The following is a 22,463-nucleotide window of genomic DNA, read 5'->3' as shown; positions in this document are numbered from 1 at the left end:
TTTCTTTTTTTTTTGTGTGTTTTAGCTCCACCCACTTCTCTGTGTTAAAATAAAAGCATTTAATGTCTTGTCTTGGATTTTGGAAGTTTTAAGAATGTGCGAATAAGATTGTGCCCCCAGAATTGGAAAAAAGCTTTGAACTAATTTAAGATAAGCTGGTGTGTAAAAAAAAAACTGAGAAGAACAAAAGCAATTTGTTTAACAAAAGATTAAGTTCCAGCCTAAGATTTAACCTTGGAGTTGCGGTTGCTATGGTGAAATCTTCCAAAGCAGTTTGATTTGATTTGTTTAAATGTTGAAAAACGAATTTTTCTCCAGTTATATTCAATGTTTTTATAGTATTTTGGAAAGACATCTGAAGAAAGGACAATACGAAATATGACGTAATTTACTGTTTTCTGCAAGCATGTGCTATTTTGTTTTTTTTTGTCGGTTCATTGTTGATGCAGAGGATGGGCTTCGGCCTTGACGTTACAGTTGCTGGTGTGCCTGGAAGAAAATAAATTTGAATGTGAATGTTTGCAGGGCATGAGTGATTGTTTCTTTGTTGAAATGGCTTCCTTCTTTCTTTTCCAAGTGATACTGGTTGGTTGAAAGGGGGATTGGTTTGGATTGAATTGGAGCTATGAGGTAAATTAACCTATTAAAACCAGACTTTCATTGTGGCCACGGGGTGTAAATTGGTGTAGTCCGAATTGAATAAGATAACTCCGCTCCGCAAGAACATCCGATAGTGGCAGGTCCCTCTACAATATTTGATTGACTATGGTACTGGGAGCCCTACAGAATGCGGGACTAAAGTTAAACCCTAGAAAGGTACAGGTAGGGAAGGATGAAGTAATCTACCTAGGATACATAATAACACAAGGGAAGAGACAAATGCCCGAAGACAGATGGGAGGGGCACTAGGACCAAGCGGAAAGCTAGCAGGAGCTGCACGCAATCACTGGCTGCGTGCTTTGATTTCTCACAGTCCCGTACTTACAAGCAGCTAGAGATGGCAGCAGGAAGGGACCGCGCCAGAGAGGGGAGGGGGGTCAAGTAGGTATTAGGGCTATTTAATAATTGCCAGAACTTTATCCTAGAATATGCAGAAATGGCCCAGCCTATACAGGATTTGATCAAAGGGGGGTGCCCTTACAAATAGATTCCGACCAAGGAACGCACTTCACGGGCAAAATACTGAAGGATATATGTAAACTAATGGGAATTAAACAAAAGTTCAACATACCCTATCGTCCGCAAAGTTCGGGCATGGTGGAACGCATGAACCGTACATTAAAGCAATCCAAGAAACAGGGCAATGCATGGGCAGACAAGGCAGCCAAGCGGGCAGCTGAGAAAGGGAATCTGACCAATGAAGCCCAGGTGTTCGCGTTTAGTTAAAGTGTGAAAACACAACTGTCTTTTTCGATCGGGAAAGTTTTTTTTTTATTTACGTGAAGTGACGCAATTGCGTAAGGCTGATAAAGTTTTGCTCCACCTTCAAAAGCCTGCAAAGGAGTTAACCCTTTCCACTGACTGCTGTTTAAGTTCACCAAGCAACAACTTTAGTATGAAATTTAAAGATATTGGACATTATTAAATTTAAGTTTCTTAATGTTAAGTTAATATTTCCCCAAGTGATGGAAGGAAAATTATGATTTGATAAATGGAAGTTATCTTGTAAACTAATTGTATGATAATGTGCAACATGAGCTTGTACCGGTAGTGCTAGATTTGACAGATACGGCCTTACCTAGGTGGTGTTCTAAGAAAACTCAACAATTATATTAACACCACCTAACTCAAGTGTTAAAACAAGGTGCGACATGGAATGGAGGTGGGCACCGTAAAAGAGATAGACAGATATGGAGACGTAAAAGGTCTATGATAAATGATGCAGCAACTGCCTTTAATGTGGGTACCTCAGTTGTTAATACTATTGATTTGGCGACACTGGATCAAAAGGTTAGAGACCTAGGGCCTCGCATTAAAGCTGTATTACAAAAGACAAGTGAAAATACAGATAAAGAATTAACTGAGGATCAAACGCTGACCATACATTTGTAAAAGATAGCTACAGTGCTAGAAACACACGCCCAAACCATTAATAAACTAATAAAGGAAGAATACAATGCATCTCAGCAGGCAGCTGCTAATGACATATGTAGCACATATGGTAGCTGGATTGTGGAACAAACCCGAGAAATGTGCGGGTTAGGTTGATTGGCTATGATAAATTGACCCTTAGTGTTAGGGGGATTAAATATGTGGGGTTACGGGGATAGGGTGGGATATGTGTCGGTGCAGGCTCGATGGGCCGAAATGGCCTCTATCTGCATTGTGGGGTTTCTGTAATTCTGTGATTCTGTGATACAGGCAGGGGAAGTACCCTTATGGATAACAAATCAACAATTACGGGTGAACCTGACTGGTGGGCACAAGGGGGGTGGTACATCTAAACGGGCAGTGGCAGGCAGGAGCTTGATGGATTGCCAGTTGAGAGCAATGGTTCGGGTGAACCCCACACAAGTCGAATGTAAACCTGACGGGGGAGGGCTCCTAGGGTTGGTATTGGTAATACCGGTAACGGCACCCGAGGCCCAAGGACGAGGGGTGTACCGAATCCAGAATATTGGGGTCGTGAAGGACGGAATGCACATATCCCATCACAATATGTTACCATATGCTGTAAAGATTAAAGGGAATTTGGCTGGAACAAAATTGGAGGGATGTGTTACTAGACACGTGTAGGGTGTTTCTCTTGCTTGCTCTGGTCTCCTGCCAGGCTTCTTGCAATAATTACCCATGAGTGGTTCGACCCACTCGCCCCTACGGTTCTCGACCTTGGACTTAGGTGCAGGGAGCTGTAGTGCAGAAAAACTCAATAGACCAGGTCGAATAGCACAAAATGGATGCCTTTATTGAACAGTTTGCAACATTATAAAATACATGACATATGCACAGATTAAAGAAAGTACAAGCATGCACACATCTATAAACTTAACTCTATGGAAATGGGGAACACACGGCACATCGTAAAAGGGGTAACACATTACAACAACCCTTAACCCCCTCCCCTAGACCTAACTAAGTTTCGACTTGAGGAACTCGGGATCATGCTCACCACTTTAAGAATTGCGAAAAGGGGTTTGCAGCCTTTTGACACAGCTTTCCGTCGTCACGTGGGTTTGGAAAGTTCTGGCGCAGCTTGTTTTCCTCTTGGTTCTCCTGCGATGTAAGCAGCCGGTACAGCCTTGGTGAGCGCTCACCACGGATGAATCTGTTACCGATGTGACTTTAAGAACTGGATGCACATGGGTGAATCCATTACCGATGTGATGTTGAGACACTGGAGTGCCGGGCCCTGAGTGTCTTCTTCTCCGGCCTGGGTCGTCGATCTCCCGATGGTCTTCCTCGGGGCGGGACGCTGGTCCCAAAAAGCTTTCTTTATACAGTCATAATTGTCCTTCTGATTTGAAGCAGAGCTGGAGCACAGGGTGTCTTCTTCTTCGGCCTGGGTCGTCGATGATCTCCCGACAAAAGTACCCGGGCCACCCTCATCGTCTTCTCGTCATGGCCGGGCCTTGCCTGCCCGAGCACCGAACACGGTCCGAACCGAAATGCTGCTTGGTTCTGATGGAGTCTGTCCCGAAGCGTTTTTGAAGCATCCAAGAAGTGAAGCCAAAGTGAAGCTTACTCCTGGACTTTTTTTCAATCCACAGTTATACCTTTTTGGAACATTCTTATCTCTCGCCAAATCATAGTCCTGTCTTTGTAATAATTTTGGCGGGCAGAACTCTCTGCAGGGGTGTTTTGTCTTCATAACGGGAGTCGGTGATAGCTTAACTGGCCTTCCTGGGCCGATAATGTCTTTGCTTTGTCACCGTAACTCGGGTTGTATATTGATCGGTCTGGAGATGGCCCTTGATGGCTGTTAAACGGCTTCTCTTTGTACAGTAAATGGGTTAAAGTGTTCATTCAATTGTCCGCCCATTTCTTGATGGGCCTCATCCTGCTACCCAAATCTGTCCTGTACTTATAATCTAATCAATATGTATACTCAGTTCCATGAGTTTCGGTTTCCCGAAACTGGTTTTTCGCGGGCTTTAATGTCCTCAATCCACAAGCCTGTCTGGCTTGCAGTAACAGAAATTCAAATGGTCCCAGAAGCTGGTCACGAGGTCTGGCGGCCATTTTGTGTGCCCTTTTATCAAAGGTTTCTCTGTACAAGCTTCTTTTGGTCAATAAAGCTGTCTTATTAACCCTGACTTCTTGCGTGATTACTTATGAAAATTTCGCGAATCTTACAGTCCCTCCTGTGATACTGATAGCTTGCTTAAATTATCAATAACCCTTGGTGAGCAAATTTTCCCTGATTCCTCACATCCAAACATTCCTAGTGATTAACTACCTATAACCCCCACGACACATGCAGTTCCCATTTCAGAAAATTACATGGTGTACAGTTGGACAATCATAGGCAGTACTACCTTAAACTATAACACATTCATCTTTCAGATGTGAAGGGGCCGATACCCTTTACACCACCTGCATACACATTTTGTTAATCAAAATTAGAAAACCAATCAACGGTTACAACACAACAGTATTCATAACTCTAAATCATATAGTAACCAAAGCCAGGAGTGGAGGGACGCTTTATCCTTTAATACTTAGCAGCCTAAGCGGGGGTCTCTTCACCCACTCGTACATAGCGTTCTCTCCATTCTCCTGTGTTCTCGTGCCTCTGGAGGAGTTTGCCTCTCTTGCAATGCACGAACAGTAAATATATTACGATCAGAACCTGACACACTACTAGGATGTGGGATGCTATTCTAATCCAGGGCGGGATCTCTATATTAGTGAACAGGTCCCACCATGGTGGGGTGACTATGTCTAATATGTCTTTGCCTATCTCCAATGTCTTCTGCTCTAGTGTGTAAAAATGCTTCTGTGAAACTATTACGGCTTTTAAAATCTTGGTGAGGTGTTCGGGGAGAGGGGGAATGACATAACCAAAATGAGCAACGAATCGCTGTAAATCTGTGAAATTCTCTTTTACAGTGAGGTGAACAGTGGAAGGTACAGGAATGGGGACAATTCGCTGTTGTGCCACTTGAACTTCAGCCCTGGGTTTGAAACAGAAACTGCTGTCACTGACCGGACACCACCCGTGCTGTCCGTGTTGGTAGTGAGGCGCTGCAGTGGTAACACAGTATGTCCCACCTCCGATATATGCCACCTGCGGGGGCACATGGTCTTTTGCCATTGCCTCCATGGTGCAATTTACCGGCTTCGCGCTAGCAGCTCTGAACCCGCACTGTGGTTTTAAAAAGGCATTCAAGTGCTGGGGACACAGGATGATGTGTGCTCCCCGGCTTTGACACCCCGAGGGGTCGGTGCCTGTCATCGTACGCTCCCATCTGATGACATAAGGCGGGACCACTGTGTAACGAATGTGCGCACCCCCCTGAATGACTCCAATGTTCTCCACCCTGTATACCGGGGCGGGTTTTGCTGTGGGACCCAACATCGGCATCCTCACCACTATTCCCATGAAAGTGTGATTCGAGCATCCACAGTCCACTGGGACTGGGTACGCCTCTGCAGCTAGTCTGAGCTGGCACGGACTTAATGCATTCTCAAAAGGGTGGAGCGCTTGCAAGTGCTTATTGCTGATCCAGGACGGGACCAAACCTTTGCTTTGCGGAACACCTCCGTTCAGTCCGTAAGGGTGACCCCGAGCTTCCGGTCGCCTGTCATTTTAATTCACCACTCCATTCCCACTCGGACCTCACCGTCCTTGGCCTCTTGTATTGTTCCACGGAAGCTCAACGTAAACTCGAGGAACAGCACCTCATCTTCCGATTAGGCAGTCTGCAGCCTTCCGGACTCAATATCGAGTTCAACAATTTCAGATCATAAGCTCGGCCCCCATTTCATTTTCTCTTGTAATTGTTCCACTCCTTTCCCCCCCCCCTTTCCTTTTGTTTCTCTCTCACACCTGGCAGCTATCTTTTGCCCTGCCAGTACACTTTACACCTAATCCCAGCCTATTACCATCTCGTCTAGCTTCTAATCTCTTTTACTTCTTTTGTTTCTTTTATTCTTTTGTCCGATCGCAGCCCTGCCTCCGATGTAGTTTCTTTTCTTTCCAGTTTTGAAGAAGTGTCCAACCCGAAACGTCAACTCAAATTTCTCTCCACGGATGTTGCCTGACCTGCTGAGTTTTTCCAGCATTTTCTGTTGTTATTTCGGGACCAAACCTTGTGTTAAATCCTCCAGATTACTGCGGCCCTCGCCCAGTGACCACGCCCCGTAAAGCACACAAGCCTCGTTCTGTGCTGCCTGATCGGATGCATTCCGATCCTCCCGAATGAGTGCATTTACCGTTCTAGCGTGTTTCTCCAGCTCAGCGATGATCTCTTTTAAATGTAGTGTCATGGCCTGTTTAGTGTCCGTGTGTAGATAAAGACACTGAAGACAGGAGTTGGTTCATAGGTATTTACTAAGCAAGTCTGGGGGGGGGGTTCTAAAGGATATACACAATAAACAGGCTTATATAGCCCAAGTGGCAATTACCGGCATTACGCACACCTGGGGCTCTTAAAGGCACATACACCACAATTGCTCTTAAAGGCACATACACCACAATTCCTCCCCTTCTAGCTAACTAGTACATCATATTTTAAGTAATTATTAATTACATGTTATATGCAAAATAATATACATTGCTGTATTAATTAATTATAAGTTAGTCTCTCAGGGGGCTTCCTGACTCGGTCCGGATAACGCCTCGGGGGTGTAGTAGTTTCTGGTGGTGTAGTAGGTTCTTCTGGCAAGGCTGATTCGGCTTGAAGGCCAGTGTCGGGTTCATCGGGTTCCAGTATCACCGGATCGGAGGTAGATATGGGTATCTCTACTTCATCGTTAGATGTATAGCGTGGTGGTGTAGGTTGTCCCTTTTCGGATGATTTGATGATTTGGTCAGCATGGCGCCTTATTATGCTTTCTCCGATGTCCACGGTATACATCAGTGGTCCTAGTCATGTGCAGATTATTCCAGGCTGCCATTTCTTGGTACGGTAGTCCCGGGCCAAAAACGGTTGGCCTATCTGGAAGGCCCTAGTTGGCCTTTCATTCATGCCCTGAAACTGCCGGTTCTCCACGTCCCTTCGGATGTTGGGCTTGACCAAATCCAGCCGGCATCTTAGGTTTCTATTGTAGAACATCATGGCGGGAGTTTGGTTTGTAACCATATGTGTTGCATTCCTATATGCAAATAAGAAGTTATCCACCTTGTGCTGAAGTTTTATGTCTTCATTACCCATGGCCTTTATGGCCTTCTTAAAGGTCTGGACAAACCTTTCAGCCAATCCATTGGTGGCGGGATGGTATGGGGCGGACGTGTAGTGCTTTACCCCATTGTTCTTTAAGAACTTTCTGAATTCTTCGGACACAAATTGCGGTCCATTATCAGAACATATCTGTTCCGGCAGCCCATTCCTGGCAAATATGGTCCTTAATACTGTGATGGTTTTTTCCGTGGTGGTGGAGGACATCTTTATTACTTCCGGCCACTTGGAGTGTGCATCAACTGCGATTAAGAACATTGAGTCCATAAATGGACCAGCAAAGTCGATGTGCACCCTTTGCCAGGGAGATGAGGGCCACTCCCATGGATGTAGAGGGGCCTGTGGCGGAGCATTTTGGACCTTCTGGCATCCTAGGCAGCTCTTGATCATGTCTTCGATGTCTCCATCGATACCTGGCCACCATACAAACACCCTAGCTAGGTTCTTCATTTTCACTCCACCCAGATGCCCCTCGTGAAGCTCCTTTAGCACTTTATCCTGGAGTTTGGGTGGAATCACCACTCTGGATCCACACATCAAGGTTCCTCGGCACACTGACAGCTGTTCTCTTCTTTGCGAGAATGCTGGCAACAGTGGTTCGCCATGTGCTGGCCATCCCTTCATTGTTAGACCCGTGAGAGAGTAGGGTCATTTCTGGTCTCCCTTTCAATGGCAGCATTTGTCACCGGTAGACATTCCACTATGGTAGAGTGGAATATCTCTACTGGGCCTACTGTAGGTGCCTCTTCTATCGTTGGCAACAGCAGGCGCGATAAACCATCAGCATTCCCATGCTGTTTTGACCCTTTGTATTCAATGTTGTATTGGTGTGCCCCTAGAAAAAGGGACCACCTCTGTAGTCTTTGTGCCGTCATAATGGGGACACCTTTCTTAGGGTTGAATATGGAGATGAGGGGTTGATGGTCAGTCAGCAAGGTAAATTTTTGTCCGTGTAGGTAATGGTTGAATTTCTTCACTCCCCATACCAGGCTGAGTGCTTCCCTGTCTATCTGGGAATAGTTACGCTCAGCTGAGTTCAATGAGCGTGACGCAAAAGCTATCGGCCGTTCCGAGCCATCAGGGAATCTATGGGACAATACCGCTCCTATGCCGTAAGGGGATGCATCGCACGCCAGTCTGATTGGTAGTGATGGGTTGTAATGAGCCAAAACTTTCTCGGATGTGATTAAGTCTTTACATTTATGGAAGGCACGTTTACAGTCTTCGTTCCATTTCCAAATCACTCCTGTGTGTAGAAGATCATTAAGAGGGTGTAGAATAGTTGATAAGTTCGGTAAAAATTTATGATAGTAATTTATTAATCCCAGGAATGACCTCAATTGTGAAACATTTTCAGGTGCTGGGGCTTTTATAACTGCTTCAATTTTTTCAGGTGACTTATGCAACCCTTCCTTATTAATTATGTGGCCACAATATGATATCTGATTTTGGAAAAATTCGCACTTGGGGCGATTTGCTCGTAGGCCCCGTTCTTTCAGCCTAGTGAGCACCTGCTCCAAATTGGCAAGGTGCTCGTTGTCGTTTTCTCCTGTTATAAGGATGTCGTCTAGGTAACACTGAGTCCCCGGAATCCCTTGCAGGACTTGCTCCATAGCTCTTTGCCAGATAGCTGGAGCTGATGCTACTCCAAAAACCAGTCGATTGTACTGGTACAGGCCTTTGTGTGTGTTTATTGTGAGATACTTTTTAGAGGTCTCCTCAACCTCCATCTGTAGATATGCCTGTGCCAAGTCAATTTTTGTGAAACGTTTTCCTCCGGATAGTGAGGCGAAAATATCTTCTATCCTCGGAAGAGGATACTGTACCGTGTGAAGGACCGGGTTTACAGTCACCTTAAAGTCCCCACAGATGCAAATTTTTCTCTGTTCCTCAGAGTTATTTTTCAATGCTTTTTTCATGACTGGAACAATGGGTGTTGCCCATTCGCTCCAATCTATTTTGGATAATACGCCTGCCTTTTCCAAATTCTCCAGCTCTGCCTCGACTGCCGGACGTATTGCGTATGGCACCGGTCTTGCCTTAAAATTTTTTGGAATTGCTGCATCTTCCACTTTTATTGAGGCGGTGATGCCTTTCAAGGTTCCTAGTTTCTCTTGAAACACTTCTTTGGCGTTGGCCAAGATGTCTTTTAATCGTTCAGGTATGATGTCATCCTTGTTTTTTTCCTTACTGGTCACCGTCAGTGCCTGAATGGAGTGCCAGTCTAAATGTATCTTCCTTATCCATTCACGTCCCAACAACGGTGGACCACCATCTTGTAGAATGTATAAATACAACTTTTGTATTTCTTTGCCGTTGTATACCACAGGCACCTTTATTTTTCCTTTGGGGTATACTTTCTGCCCCGTATATGTTTTTAAGATAATGGATGTGTCTTTTAGAGGTATATGCGAAAATAGCCTCTCGTAATCTCGTCGATTTATTACGGTTAGAGCTGATCCTGTATCTAGCTCCATTTTAACTGGGGACTCTGCTATTATGAGGGTAACCCAAATGGTCCGGTAATCTTCATTGGCAATTACATTATGTAATTTGAGAGAGCTTAGTCTCTTGTTCCCGGAGTCGCTATCGCTCTTCTGGTCTTTGGAGCTACTGTCCGTCATCATTTGTACCTTTCTGTGCTTTTCCTTATTGATTCTTTTCCCGTTAGTGGATTTTTTATTTTCAGATCGGCATACATGTGGAATGTGTCCCATCTTTCCGCATCGCCTGCATGCTTTTTCTTTGAACCAGCAATCCCTCTGGTCATGGTTGGATCTGCCGCAGCGATAACATCTCTTGAAACCCCGTGTCATTTCATGGGTGCCGAAGTCCTGTGGCCTTCGTTGTATCTTTGCCGCTCCTATTGCACTGAAAGCCTTGTCCAGTGTTAAATCTTTTCCAGAAGATACCTTTTTTTGTGTTTGTACACTTAGGGGATCGCAGATGAATTTGTCTTGCAGAGAATCTGCCTCGAATTGGCAGTGTAGGGTATCAACAATCTCCTCAAAATTCTTGTCCATCGGTTCGGCTGGAGTGATTAAGTTGCGTAACAGCTTGTATGTTTCTGCGCCCATTAGATCCAGAAGCACTGAAGCTTTTTTTTCATCTTCTATTCCATTTGCGGTGCAAAACACCTCCACTCTTTCTACATATGTGGTCCAATTCTCTATCTTGTTATCAAAAACATCAATATTGCCAAAGTTAGGCTCTGTTTCATTATCAAAAGCATCCATATTGCCAGACTTAGGTATTTCAAAAAAAAGATATAGCGCTTCCCGCGCTTTTTTCTTCTTCCCTGTAGCAATGATATGGCGCTTCCTGTGCTTTCCCGCCGCTGCTACCGATAACAATGCTGTTTTACTGTGGTTTCCGTTTATTCACTGTTGGAGACTCGTTCCCGATGGAGGTCTGAACGCTGACCTGCTTGCCATGCCGGCCGTCTCCCGAGTGCACCCTCCCAGTCCGTTATTGCTTGCCTCCGATTTCGCTGCCTGTCTCAGCTGTAGAGCCCGACACTGGAGCCCCAGCCTGACGCCCAGGAAGGATTAGCGCAGTACCTGCCACCAGCTTGGACAGCTGGTGAAACCACAGTTTCTATAACTTCCTTGAGTCTTCTGGACGCTGGAGGAATCGATGTCCTTGAGGTGCTGCCGAATTACAGGTAAGTCCGTTTCCACTTCATCGCCACTGTAGTGTCCGTGTGTACATAAAGACACTGAAGACAGGAGTTGGTTCATAGGTATTTACTAAGCAAGTCTGGGGGGGGTTCTAAAGGATATACACAATACACAGGCTTATATAGCCCAAGTGGCAATTACCGGCATTACGCACACCTGGGGCTCTTAAAGGCACATACACCACAATTGCTCTTAAAGGCACATACACCACAGCCTGGTCCTCATGTAGCTCAGAGCCCACTACCTTATTTTCGTTTGTCAGTATGTTCTTTAACTGGGCCTTTAGACCATTAACCTGTGTCTGCAGCTCCATGTTGTCTAGAGCATTGACGACAGATGTCCCGGTACTAAAAGCAGTGAAAATGTCATTTACAGTACCCCTTCTTTGCCTTCCTACCCGATCCAAAACTTCCTGTGGTGTGGTGTACAATTTGGCTTTGTCGATGTCGGCAAAGTCAAATTCATAAAATTGTCTGAACATCCTGGTTAACAGAACCTGGTACAATTGCTCCGTTTCCTTGGGACACCACTCCGGCAATCGTACCTCAGTGAGGTTTAAAATCACTGAGGCCACCGCGTAGTGTACCCCTTGGTACAGCATCTGACCGGTGGGTACCAACACTAAACCGTTCCCGGGTCCCTTTGTGGTGGTGGGGCACCCTTCCTTCTGGGCTAGTGCTACTGGAATCGTGGGCAGGGGCTTGCATGGGCGGGTGATGAGTTCAGTGGCGTTTACCAGAATCGGGGAGAATGGGGCTCCGCACGCCCGGGTGCTGACGTCCCACCTCATCCCTTTCCCTTCATCTTGCCACTGCCTCTGGAAAAAGATGGATATGCCTTTGGGGCAAACGCGCTTCGAACCCCACATGCAGACATATATCCCTTCATCTGGTTCCCACCATTTGTCCCAACACACACGTAATTGTCCGTGAGTCCCTGTAATTGTCCGATGGGTATTGTTACCCAGTCGCTCCCACTCGATTGTAGAGTTCTTCATATTCTTTCCCAGCTTTCGGAGCCACCACCATCTACTTAGCGGTACGTTCCCATTACACACCAAACAGATCCTCTTTCCCACGGTAACGCTGACTCTGGGTGCAATGATCCTCACCCGAGGGCACAGTAACAAAGTCTCTTGGTAGGCAAACCCGGATTTGCTGGAGTATTCAGTAGAATTCGACCCCAGCCATCCTGGCCATCTCCCTTGGTGGAAGTAGGTGGCGGTTTCCTCAACCTCTCACTTCCCCGTCCCATCCGTCACGATGGGGGCTGTGTCCCCGGAGCATCCGAACACGATGACGTCCTTGGTGCGGCCTCGGTAGGCCAACCCGCACCAGATCGCCGCGAGCACCACGAGAATCCTCTCCATTGTATCCCTGGTTTCTGAAAACGATAAGATGATGTAGCCAGGCTCCCTATAGGTGCTGGCCTAATTAAACGGACGCTCGGGTCCCCTGACCCTGCTTCCAAACACACACACACACTGGGCAGACTTCGAAAACTACCGTTTAAAACAACCCCATCATCTTAAACTTTACATGTCTTAAACTAACATTAAAATTACTCAACTTAACTTATCATTACCTAAACTTATGTACAGCGCCGCCCTCCTTCGGGTGGCCTACCTAATTCCTGTGAGGGCTGCAGCGTTCTGCCCCCTGTGGCGGGGCTGCACTGACCTTCGGCTTTGATCCCCCGCAGCCTGTCGCTGCTGCTGAACGGGAATCGTGTCTTTCCTGGGCTTTCTGAAGTCGGCGTCTACTGGGAGTGGGTGACTCGGGCCAAGACCTCACAGGCTGAGGCGTTCGGGTCGACCTACGAGGGAGCGCCTTGGGCGATGCTCCCAGGGCTAACGGACCGGGGATCGGGACCTTCAGCATCGCAGCCTGTGGTCCCACCACAGCTGCCGGCTCCGGCTCCCCTCCCTCAGGCTCCACCCCCCCGGGGCCGGGATCTGTGGCATCCGACTCCCCTCCACCTGTCCCCACAGGTGGTGTGTCTCTGCCTCCAATCCCTACCTCCCCTAAGCTCGAGTCGGGGTCGGGACCTTCGGCCTCTGACTCCTCCTCCTCCTCCGTGATCGGGTCCGGGGCGGGGTCGAGCTGTTCGGGCTCTTCCTCGTCCGAATCCCAGATCAACGGGGAGACCTTCCACTCCATTGGGATGACTCCTCCCCTCACGCAGGCTACAGTTCCAGCCTGTGTGATCTGTGACCCTGTCTCAGGCTGAGGATTTCTGTCCTCAGACCTGGCCCCGGTTTTTGGCCCTTGTGCACCCGGCTTAAACAGTTTACACTGGTTAATGTGAAACCATTTAGTACGTTGGGGCACCTTCACTGCGTAGACCATGGGGCTGGCCTTGTCTACAATGCTGTAGGGCCCCATGTACAGTGGTTCTAGACTCCCTACTCGGGCATAGTTCCTAACCATGACCTGGTCTCCGACTTCCCACTCTTGCTTCTTACGGGGTTCCAGCAACAGTCGATTGCCCTGATGCTGTCTCCCCATGTTCCCAGCCGCTTGCTCATAAACCTGTTTCAGGCACTCCAAAAGGGTTTGGACGAACTTGTCCCGATTCACCTCTTGGAGCTGGCCCTCAGTGAGCACCGGGGCTAGTACATGGGTGGGTGTTCGCATGATCCTCCCAGTCATTAACTCGTGCGGGGAGTACCCCGTACTTTTGGACTGGCTGGCCCGGATCCCCATGAGGACTAGAGGCAGGATCTCTGTCCATTTCTTGAGCGAGCCCTTTGCCTCTTTCCTCAGCTTTTCCTTGAGGGTCCGGTTCATGCGTTCAACAATCCCGGATGATTGGGGATTGTGCGCTACGTGCCACTTCCCTTCAATGCCCAAGAGCATGAAGGTGTTCTGCATCACTTGGCCAGTGAAATGACTCCCTTGGTCGGACTGCACAAACCGGGAGAGCCCCCACCGTGAGAACACTTCCCGGATCAAGATCTTGGCAGTACCCAGCACCGTAGCTGTTCTACACGGGATGGCTTCTACCCACTTGGTAAACACATCCACCAGGACAAGGCAGTACTTATAACCTCCCTGGGCGGTGGGCAGGGGCCCTATGTAGTCGACCTGTATCGACTGCCATGGTCCCTCTACCCTCCTGATGTGCCCCATGGACACCTTCCTTTTCTGGGGGTCTGGGTTGTTTGCAGCGCACACAAGACAGCTTGCACAGAACTCGCGGACATCGTCTCGAAGTCCCGGCCACCATCCCGCCTGCTCTACCCGTTGCCAGGTAACCTCAGGCCCGGGGTGTCCTGCCCCTGGACCCTCATGGGCCAGTTGAAGGAATTCCCTCCAGTGCTGCTGCGGCACAACCCACTGTTTCTCTCGGAACAACATGCCTTCCTTGATGGAGAGGGCTGCCGTACTGTACGGACCCTTTACCTGCTTGCCCTCAGTGATGGCATTGAGGACTGTTTTCAGGGCGGGATCCAGGGTTTGGACGGTCTTTAGGTCTAGGGGCGGTGTCACCCCTGTGTTCCCTGGAGTCCCCTTCCTGCCTCGGATCGCTGCCACGGGTCCGGGTCCATAGGGGTCCCAGAAAATGCCGTTGCGGGCACCCTCCCTGGCTAGCGCATCCGCCTGCTGGTTGCCCTGACTGCGGGGTTCTGTGGTGGAATGAGCCTTCACCTTATGGATGAACACTTCCCCTTCCTCCCCCACTGCTGTCAGGATCTTTTCCAGCAAGGGCTTAACTGTTAAAGGTCGTCCGTCTGCGGAGGTGTATCCGTGACGAGACCAAATGGCTAGGTATTCCGTACACGAATTGCATGTGAACATGCTGTCCGAGCAAATCGTGTATGGGGTTGGGAAGATCTCGGGGTGGGTAACCACGTACGCCACCGCGGACAGTTCAGCCTGCTGTGCGCTCATAGTGCTGGGGAGCCTAATCGCCAGGGCAATGTTTGCCGCGGGGTCATAAACTCCACACCCTGTGAGTCGTTCACCAGCAGATACCGTGCTGGAACCATCTACGTAGATCTCGCGGCCTGTGGGGTGTATCCCGGCCCGTAAACCTATGTTGACCTCCCATACCCCTTCGACGGAACACCGATGGGCTGTTCCGGGATATACCAGGTTGGCCGCGAGCTTCGGCTCGCAAAGACCTTTAACTTTGAGATCCATCTGAGAAAGGAGGAGGGTCCAGCGCGCAATCCGAGTGCTGCTTACAGTCCCATCCTTAATCCTTCCATCCAGAAGCATCTTTGTGGGTGTGTGGTGGGTGAGGAGAGTGATGGGAGAGGTTCCTGTGAAGATCACTGATCTGTTCACAGCCCAATGCGTGGCCAGGAGATGCCGTTCGCAATTGGAAAAACTCCTCTCCACATCCGTAAGCACCCTGGAGGAGTAGACCACTGGTCTCTGCTTGCTGTGTTGCTCCTGGAGCAGCACGGTGCTCAGGCTGTCTCCACTGGCGGCTACTTCCAAGAAAAACTCCTCCCCCCCATCTATGGCCCCTAGGGCTGGCGCGGTCTGCAGGTCCCTTTTCAACTTCTCGAATGCTGCCTGACAACCCTCGTCCCAAGACCACTCGACTCCCTTGTGTAAGAGTCGGAGTAGCGGGGCTGCTGTGGCTGCATAGTCCTCGATGAAGTCTCTGCAGTACCCGGTCAGTCCCCAAAAGGACCTCACACCCGTTACTGTGTTAGGAATCGGCAAATCTTGTACCGATTCCCGTCTAGCCTTATCTATGGCTCTTTCCCCAGCGTGGATGGCCAGACCCAGGAATTTCACCTCCTGCTGGCCGATCCATGCTTTCTTTGGGTTTACTTTAAAACCCTTCCTTTCCAGTAGCTCCAATAATTCGGCTAATAGTGGGCCGTACTCCTCCCTTGAATCGGTGAACAGGAGCAAGTCGTCCACATACTGCACTATCTGATTGGGCTGGCTAAATTATTTTAAACTTCCTGCCATGCACTGATGGAAAATGCTGGGGCTGTTGTGGAAACCCTGTGGCAAGCAGTTCCAAGTGTACTGTTGCCCTTTAAAAGTAAAGGCAAACTTGTACTGATCCTCCCGCCACAACGGAATGGACCAAAAACCGTTCGAGATATCCAGCACCGTGAACGTGGTCGCGGATGCTGGAATACTCCCTATTAGGTCGGCAACTGCTGCTACCATGGGCGCGCAGGCTGCGATGTTACTGTTGAGGACTCTGTAGTCCACCATGGCCCTCCACGAATTGTCCGGCTTCTTTACCGGCCATAAAGGGGAGTTCACGTGAGTGGCTATCGGCCTCAACATGCCCTGCTGCACCAATGAAGATATTGCTGTCTCCATGTCGGGTTCTGCTTCCTTGGGGAAGTTACACTGCTTTTGGGGTCGGATCATGGGGTCCCCGTCTACGCTGACCTCAAACCCGGTGACCCTCCCACAGTCGTGCTTGTGGGTGGCAAATGCGGTCAGATTGTCCGACACACACGCTTGCAAGTCCGTTGGGACATCCACGACCATAAGCTTGAGGTCGTAACCTCCTGACGGCTTCATGGTGCACAGGGCCCCTTTTTCTCCCTTCCCTGGGATCACGACTACCTTGCCTAACCCATTCTCGGCTCCCCAGAGACAGTGATTTCTAAGGTCCATGAGGATCCCGTGTTCCACCAAGAAATCAGACCCAAGGATGCCTTTCCGCCCCCCCCCCTCACTCCACTTTAGCAGGATACACGTCCATGTGGTTTGGAGTGCTCCCAAATGAATGGAGAGTGGGATGGAGAATGCGCCAGCCTGTTCTTTGCCTGTGAAACCCGCTACTGAGAATGGAGCCTGGGTAGACAGAGGTGAGGCAAAAGGTTTAGCTGTGTGAATCACGGTACATGATGCCCCCGTATCCAACAGGTAACTACCCTTTTCCTTCCCTACCTCCATCTCCACAAGGGGTCTTCTCCACGCATCATAACGGAGCGGACACAGGTAGACGGGCTGCGCTGGCTTTAGTCATTTGGGCTCTGCGGTTTGGGCTGGGGGAGCAACAGGGCCGTTGGCGACTGCCACCTTCCCCTGCGAGGTCATTAGAGACCGCATTGCCTCTAAAACTGACTCGATCGCATCGGGATGGATCGACACATCGGCTCCCTTCTCCCGGACGGGCGTTTGGGCTGGGGCTGAGGGAGCTTTTCCCTTTGAATCCTTCCAAGGATTTTTACAGTCCCGGCGCCAGTGACCTTCCTTCCCACACCCGTAACAACTACTTTTGGCTTGGGGAGGGCGATTCCCCTCCTGATGCCATTCCTTTTTAACAGGAGCTGCAGGCCTCGCTTCATGCACCTTTCCCTTCGGGGGAGGCACTTCCTTACTCCTGCTGTTCCTGTAACCTATCGTGAGCTGATCTAGTACTAACTCTTCCATGGAGCGGGGGTTATTGGGGTCAAACCATGTTTTGGCCTGCTCCCTCACCTGGGGCAAGCAATTGGTGACCAGGCACCGGAGCCAATGAGCCCTTTGGCCATCGTCCAGCCCGTTCCGGGCCGGCCTGCCCGGGCAGCTGCGCCGATACACTGACCACAAATTTCCGGCAAAAACCCGTGGGGGCTCTCCCTCTAGCTGTACCGTCCTACCCAATCAGAGGAACGGATTTCCGTCATCTTCCCCCATAACCTGCAGGACCTCGTCCCGTACGTCCTCATACTCCCCGTGCCCTCCCTTGCTCTCATCAGAGAGACACTGGAGTATCGAGCTGTCCAGGGAGAACAGCAGCATTTTACACTGTTCTCTCCCGTCGCAGTCATTAACTGCTGCGGTCTGCTCCACGTCCCTAAAATGGACGAAGGGATCTCCTGACTCGGAGAGTTTTGGGATGTGGCTTATCATTGCCCTTAGCTGTTGTGCGCTGTGGGGCATTATGATCTGATTGACGAGGGGTCCGTCCTCGCCATCGTCATTGCCTGGACCGAGCCTCCGGTGTCGAACGGGACACAGCGGTACTGGCTTAGACACTACTACCTGGGGTTGCTCTACCTCCGGAATCTCTTTGACTAACTTCACCGTTTCCTTCCCCTCATCCCAAGACTCACTATAGCTGGGAGGTGCCGATGGCATGGTGGTTGGTACCACAACTGCCTCTTGTGGAATCGATCTTTTGGATTCCTTGGCTAACAGTAGCTGGCTCGCTGGTGGGTTTATGAGACACACCAAGCCGTTTGCCTTCGCTAGGGCCGTTCTCAGGTCCTCTAGTTCCCTTTGGCAAGCGCTATGGTCGGCGTTCTCAGACCTATCCTCGATAGCCATCTTGTACGCTGCCCTAGCTCCCAGAATACTTTCCTCCTGTGCCTCTACCTGCTGAGCTAGGCGGAAACACCTGTCCCTTATTCTACCTTCACTGGCCTTGGCCTCAATGACCTGACACTCCAAGTAACCTATCTTGGTCTCATGGCGATGGGTTATGGATTGGCGTTCCTGATTCAGCGCGTTGAGCGACTCAATCAGTTTCTTTCCTCCCGCAACCTTTTCCTCTACTTCTGCTAGTAACCCTTTGATCTGGGCCGTCTGTGCTACAACGACTTGGTCCAAAAGCTGGACTTGCTTCTTGTAGCACATTAGCCAGACCGCTTTTTCTACAGATCTTTTGTGCTCTTTGCTTTCTGTCCACTTGATGGCTGCGTCTAGCGGGTGCCTATCTCTTAATAGGTCAGATATCCACTGTTTTGTAAGGTTTACCTTCCCAAAAACATAATCCGCTATTCTCTCATCCATCACATTTCGTTTATTCAGACCTTGATCGAAAACATTACATTCCTGCTGCCAAGGTCCTGCCGCGGGCACCATCTCTGTAGGGGGTTTCTCTTGCTTGCTCTGGTCTCCTGACAGGCTTCTTGCAATAATTACCTGTGAGTGGTTCGACCCACTCGCCCCTACAGTTCTCGACCTTGGACTTAGGTGCAGGGAGCTGTAGTGCAGAAAAACTCAATAGCCAGGTTGAATAGCACGAAATGGATGCCTTTATTGAACAGTTTGCAACATTATAAAATACATGACATATGCACAGATTAAAGAAACTACAAGCATGCACACATCTATAAACTTAACTCTATGGAAATGGGGAACACACGGCACATCGTAAAAGGGGTAACACATTACAACAACCCTTAACCCCCTCCCCTAGACCTAACTAAGTTTCGACTTGAGGAACTCGGGATCATGCTCACTACTTTAAGAATTGCGAAAAGGGGTTTGCAGCCTTTCGACACAGCTTTCCGTCGTCACGTGGGTTTGGAAAGTTCTGGCGCAGCTTGTTTTCCTCTTGGTTCTCCTGCGATGTAGGCAGCCGGTACAGCCTTGGTGAGCGCTCACCACGGATGAATCCGTTACCGATGTGACTTTAAGAACTGGATGCACATGGGTGAATCCATTACCGATGTGATGTTGAGACACTGGAGTGCCGGGCCCTGAGTGTCTTCTTCTCCGGCCTGGGTCATCGATCTCCCGATGGTCTTCCTCGGGGCGGGACGCTGGTCCCAAAAAGCTTTCTTTACACAGTCATAATTGTCCTTCTGATTTGAAGCAGAGCTGGAGCACAGGGTGTCTTCTTCTTCGGCCTGGGTCGTCGATGATCTCCTGACAAAAGTACCCGGGCCACCCTCATCGTCTTCTCGTCATGGCCGGGCCTTGCCTGCCCGAGCACCGAACACGGTCCGAACCGAAATGCTGCTTGGTTCTGATGGAGTCTGTTCCGAAGCGTTTTTGAAGCGTCCAAGAAGTGAAGCCAAAGTGAAGCTTACTCCTGGACTTTTTTTCAATCCACAGTTATACCTTTTTGGAACATTCTTATCTCCCGCCAAATCATAGTCCTGTCTTTGTAATAATTTTGGCGGGCAGAACTCTCTGCAGGGGTGTTTTGTCTTCATAACGGGAGTCGGTGATAGCTTAACTGGCCTTCCTGGGCCGATAATGTCTTTGCTTTGTCACCGTAACTCGGCTTGTATATTGATCGGTCTGGAGATGGCCCTTGATGGCTGTTAAACGGCTTCTCTTTGTACAGTAAATGGGTTAAAGTGTTCATTCAATTGTCCGCCCATTTCTTGATGGGCCTCATCCTGCTACCCAAATCTGTCCTGTACTTATAATCTAATCAATATGTATACTCAGTTCCATGAGTTTCGGTTTCCCGAAACTGGTTTTTCGCGGGCTTTAATGTCCTCAATCCACAAGCCTGTCTGGCTTGCAGTAACAGAAATTCAAATGGTCCCAGAAGCTGGTCACGAGGTCTGGCGGCCATTTTGTGCGCCCTTTTATCAAAGGTTTCTCTGTACAAGCTTCTTTTGGTCAATAAAGCTGTCTTATTAACCCTGACTTCTTGCGTGATTACTTATGAAAATTTCGCGAATCTTACACACACTATCACTGTATGTCCACATAGTATTGGACACAGCCCAGAGGCACAGTGTGGGTTTAACAATACTGGTACCAATCAGGATATTAATTGTACCATGGAGGCCCTAGAGGCGAATTTAAAAACCACTCAAGTGGCATACGCCGGAAAGGGTGAATATTGCGTTACAACTAATTTGAAAATGTTTAAATATGCCAATCTAACTTGTGATATTCCAAGTTCAGAGTTCTGCTTCACTCCTGAAATCCCGGTACGGATTGGACACGAGGAATTGGTGGAGATACACCAGCATAACCTCACCACCTTACAAGTTTCTGAAGATATCAAGAAAGACTTAAAAGACTATCAGAACACATTTGGGTATCCGATACCCCTGTTGCCCGAACACTTGAAAGTATTGCAAATGGAGATATGCCTCTCCCAGAAGGTTTATTATAACCTACAACAGAACAATAAAAACATTAAGCATGACATTGATCAAATTAAAGTCACCGCTTGGTGGGATGACCTTTGGAGTTGGGGGCTGAATATACAGATCCATCCTTGGATTAGATTAATCTCACATGTATTAGTAGTAGTGCAGTTTGTTATAATGTGCTTCTTGATTTTCATGGCCTGTAATAAATGTCATAGGCAGAGGATGAAAAGGTTGGCTAAGGCAGTAAAGCAGAGACTGGGTGAGAATGTCCCCACTGCCTCTTTGATCTCAACAAAGGACACGTCGGAGTGGTACCGGGAGTAGTATATACCGGGGTAAGGTGCATATAAAAGGGGAGACAATCATAGTTTGATAGGACTTTCAGATGTTCTGTCTCTCTTCCACCCGGACTGGTGGCCACCATGAAGGGAATCTGGTTAAGATGAGGTACAGCATCCTGCATATAGGTGATGGATAGGGGTTGGCTACCTTGGGCTTAGCCAAGGGCCAAAAGAGGGGATTGTTAGGATAAAATTTGGTTTAAAAGACATAAAGGGGTCCTCAATATTCAACCGGTATAAAACTGTCTGAAAGGTACCATTTGGTCTTGTTAGCTGGAAAACGAAATGCAAAGCACCATGGGATACTTGGCTATATTAACTCTTTTTAAACTAACAAGTAGATGACCAAGGACATTCCAAAGCTCCGCTCGTAAATTACTCCGAGGACAGGTTTGGAGGAGGCCTCTTGAAAGAGATAAGGCACCAAGGCACATTGATGAGACCTTTGCAGACAGGTCTTGGAGAATAGTCAGCTGGCCCTTTTTGACGAGGGCTTTGTTCAGCAAGGCCATGTCGTGCTGAAGATGCCTGCCTCCCTATTTTGATAACAAGAATAAGAGATAAGCTAATGAATGCGAAGTTAGAATGATGCCTTTGCAGCCCATAAGCTTTTTACTGATGTATTCAGGGGGTACTCGAGTTCGAAGGACAGGCTTAGTAGTTGATTGATTAACCATGTAAACCAATGAAGTATCAATATTCCCATGTATACACCCCATTAGTAATAAGTGGGTGTTGTCTAATAAACTGTATAAACTAAGCTGTATTGTCACTTTTCCTCTGAGAACGGAGCCTCCAGCTGGGGTTGGCTGAGGTGGTTCACCATGTGCACTCGTAATAAACTGGGTAACACCTGAGTCTGTTAGTTCTGTTTTACCATCCAGATTTTCCTTGCTTACACTAGGGTAAAGGGAAAAGAGGGGGAGGGAATTTCTGAAATGTGTTCATGAGAATTTCCTAGAACAGTCTGTTCTTGGCCCAACTAGGAAGGAGGCATCGCTGGATCTGGTGCTGGGGAATGAGGTGGGTCAGGTCGACCAAGTGTCTGTGGGAGGACACTTGGGTACGAGTGATCATCGTATCATAAGATTTAGATTAGCAATGGAGAGGAGCAAGGAACAATCTAGAGTGGAATAGGGCTAACTTTAATGGGATGTGAAAGGATCTAGCCAGGGTAAAATGGAACTAAAGACTGACAGGAAAAACTGTAATGGAACAATGGGTGGTCTTTAATGAGGAGATGTTCCAAGTACAATTTCAAAATGCACATCATTATAAAATACATTTCCTGATTCAATTACTTCTAGTCCATATAATCAATTTTAATTTCACAAACAAA

At 48.4% G+C, this 22,463-nt stretch overlaps 1 protein-coding gene and 1 pseudogene across 1 annotated transcript; both read left to right on the top strand.

The window, feature by feature from the left end:
* Positions 1 to 22,463, top strand: part of LOC147119599 (uncharacterized) — a 343,308-nt pseudogene that overhangs the window by 8,851 nt on the left and 311,994 nt on the right.
* LOC147119602 (uncharacterized) lies at positions 2,310 to 21,923 on the top strand. The gene is made up of 2 exons (XM_085985163.1): positions 2,310 to 2,731; positions 20,371 to 21,923. Exons 1-2 carry the CDS (start codon positions 2,470 to 2,472, stop codon positions 21,105 to 21,107), a joined length of 999 nt encoding a protein of 332 aa, XP_085841289.1. The 5' UTR covers positions 2,310 to 2,469; the 3' UTR covers positions 21,108 to 21,923.

Source organism: Somniosus microcephalus, chromosome 4 (genome assembly GCF_052327205.1).
Source record: "Somniosus microcephalus isolate GS21.2 chromosome 4, FLI_Smic_1.0, whole genome shotgun sequence".
In the NCBI taxonomy this organism is placed as follows: Eukaryota; Metazoa; Chordata; class Chondrichthyes; order Squaliformes; family Somniosidae; genus Somniosus; species Somniosus microcephalus.
Note: the sequence above shows the minus strand (reverse complement) of the source record. Positions and strands in the feature narration are given on the sequence as shown.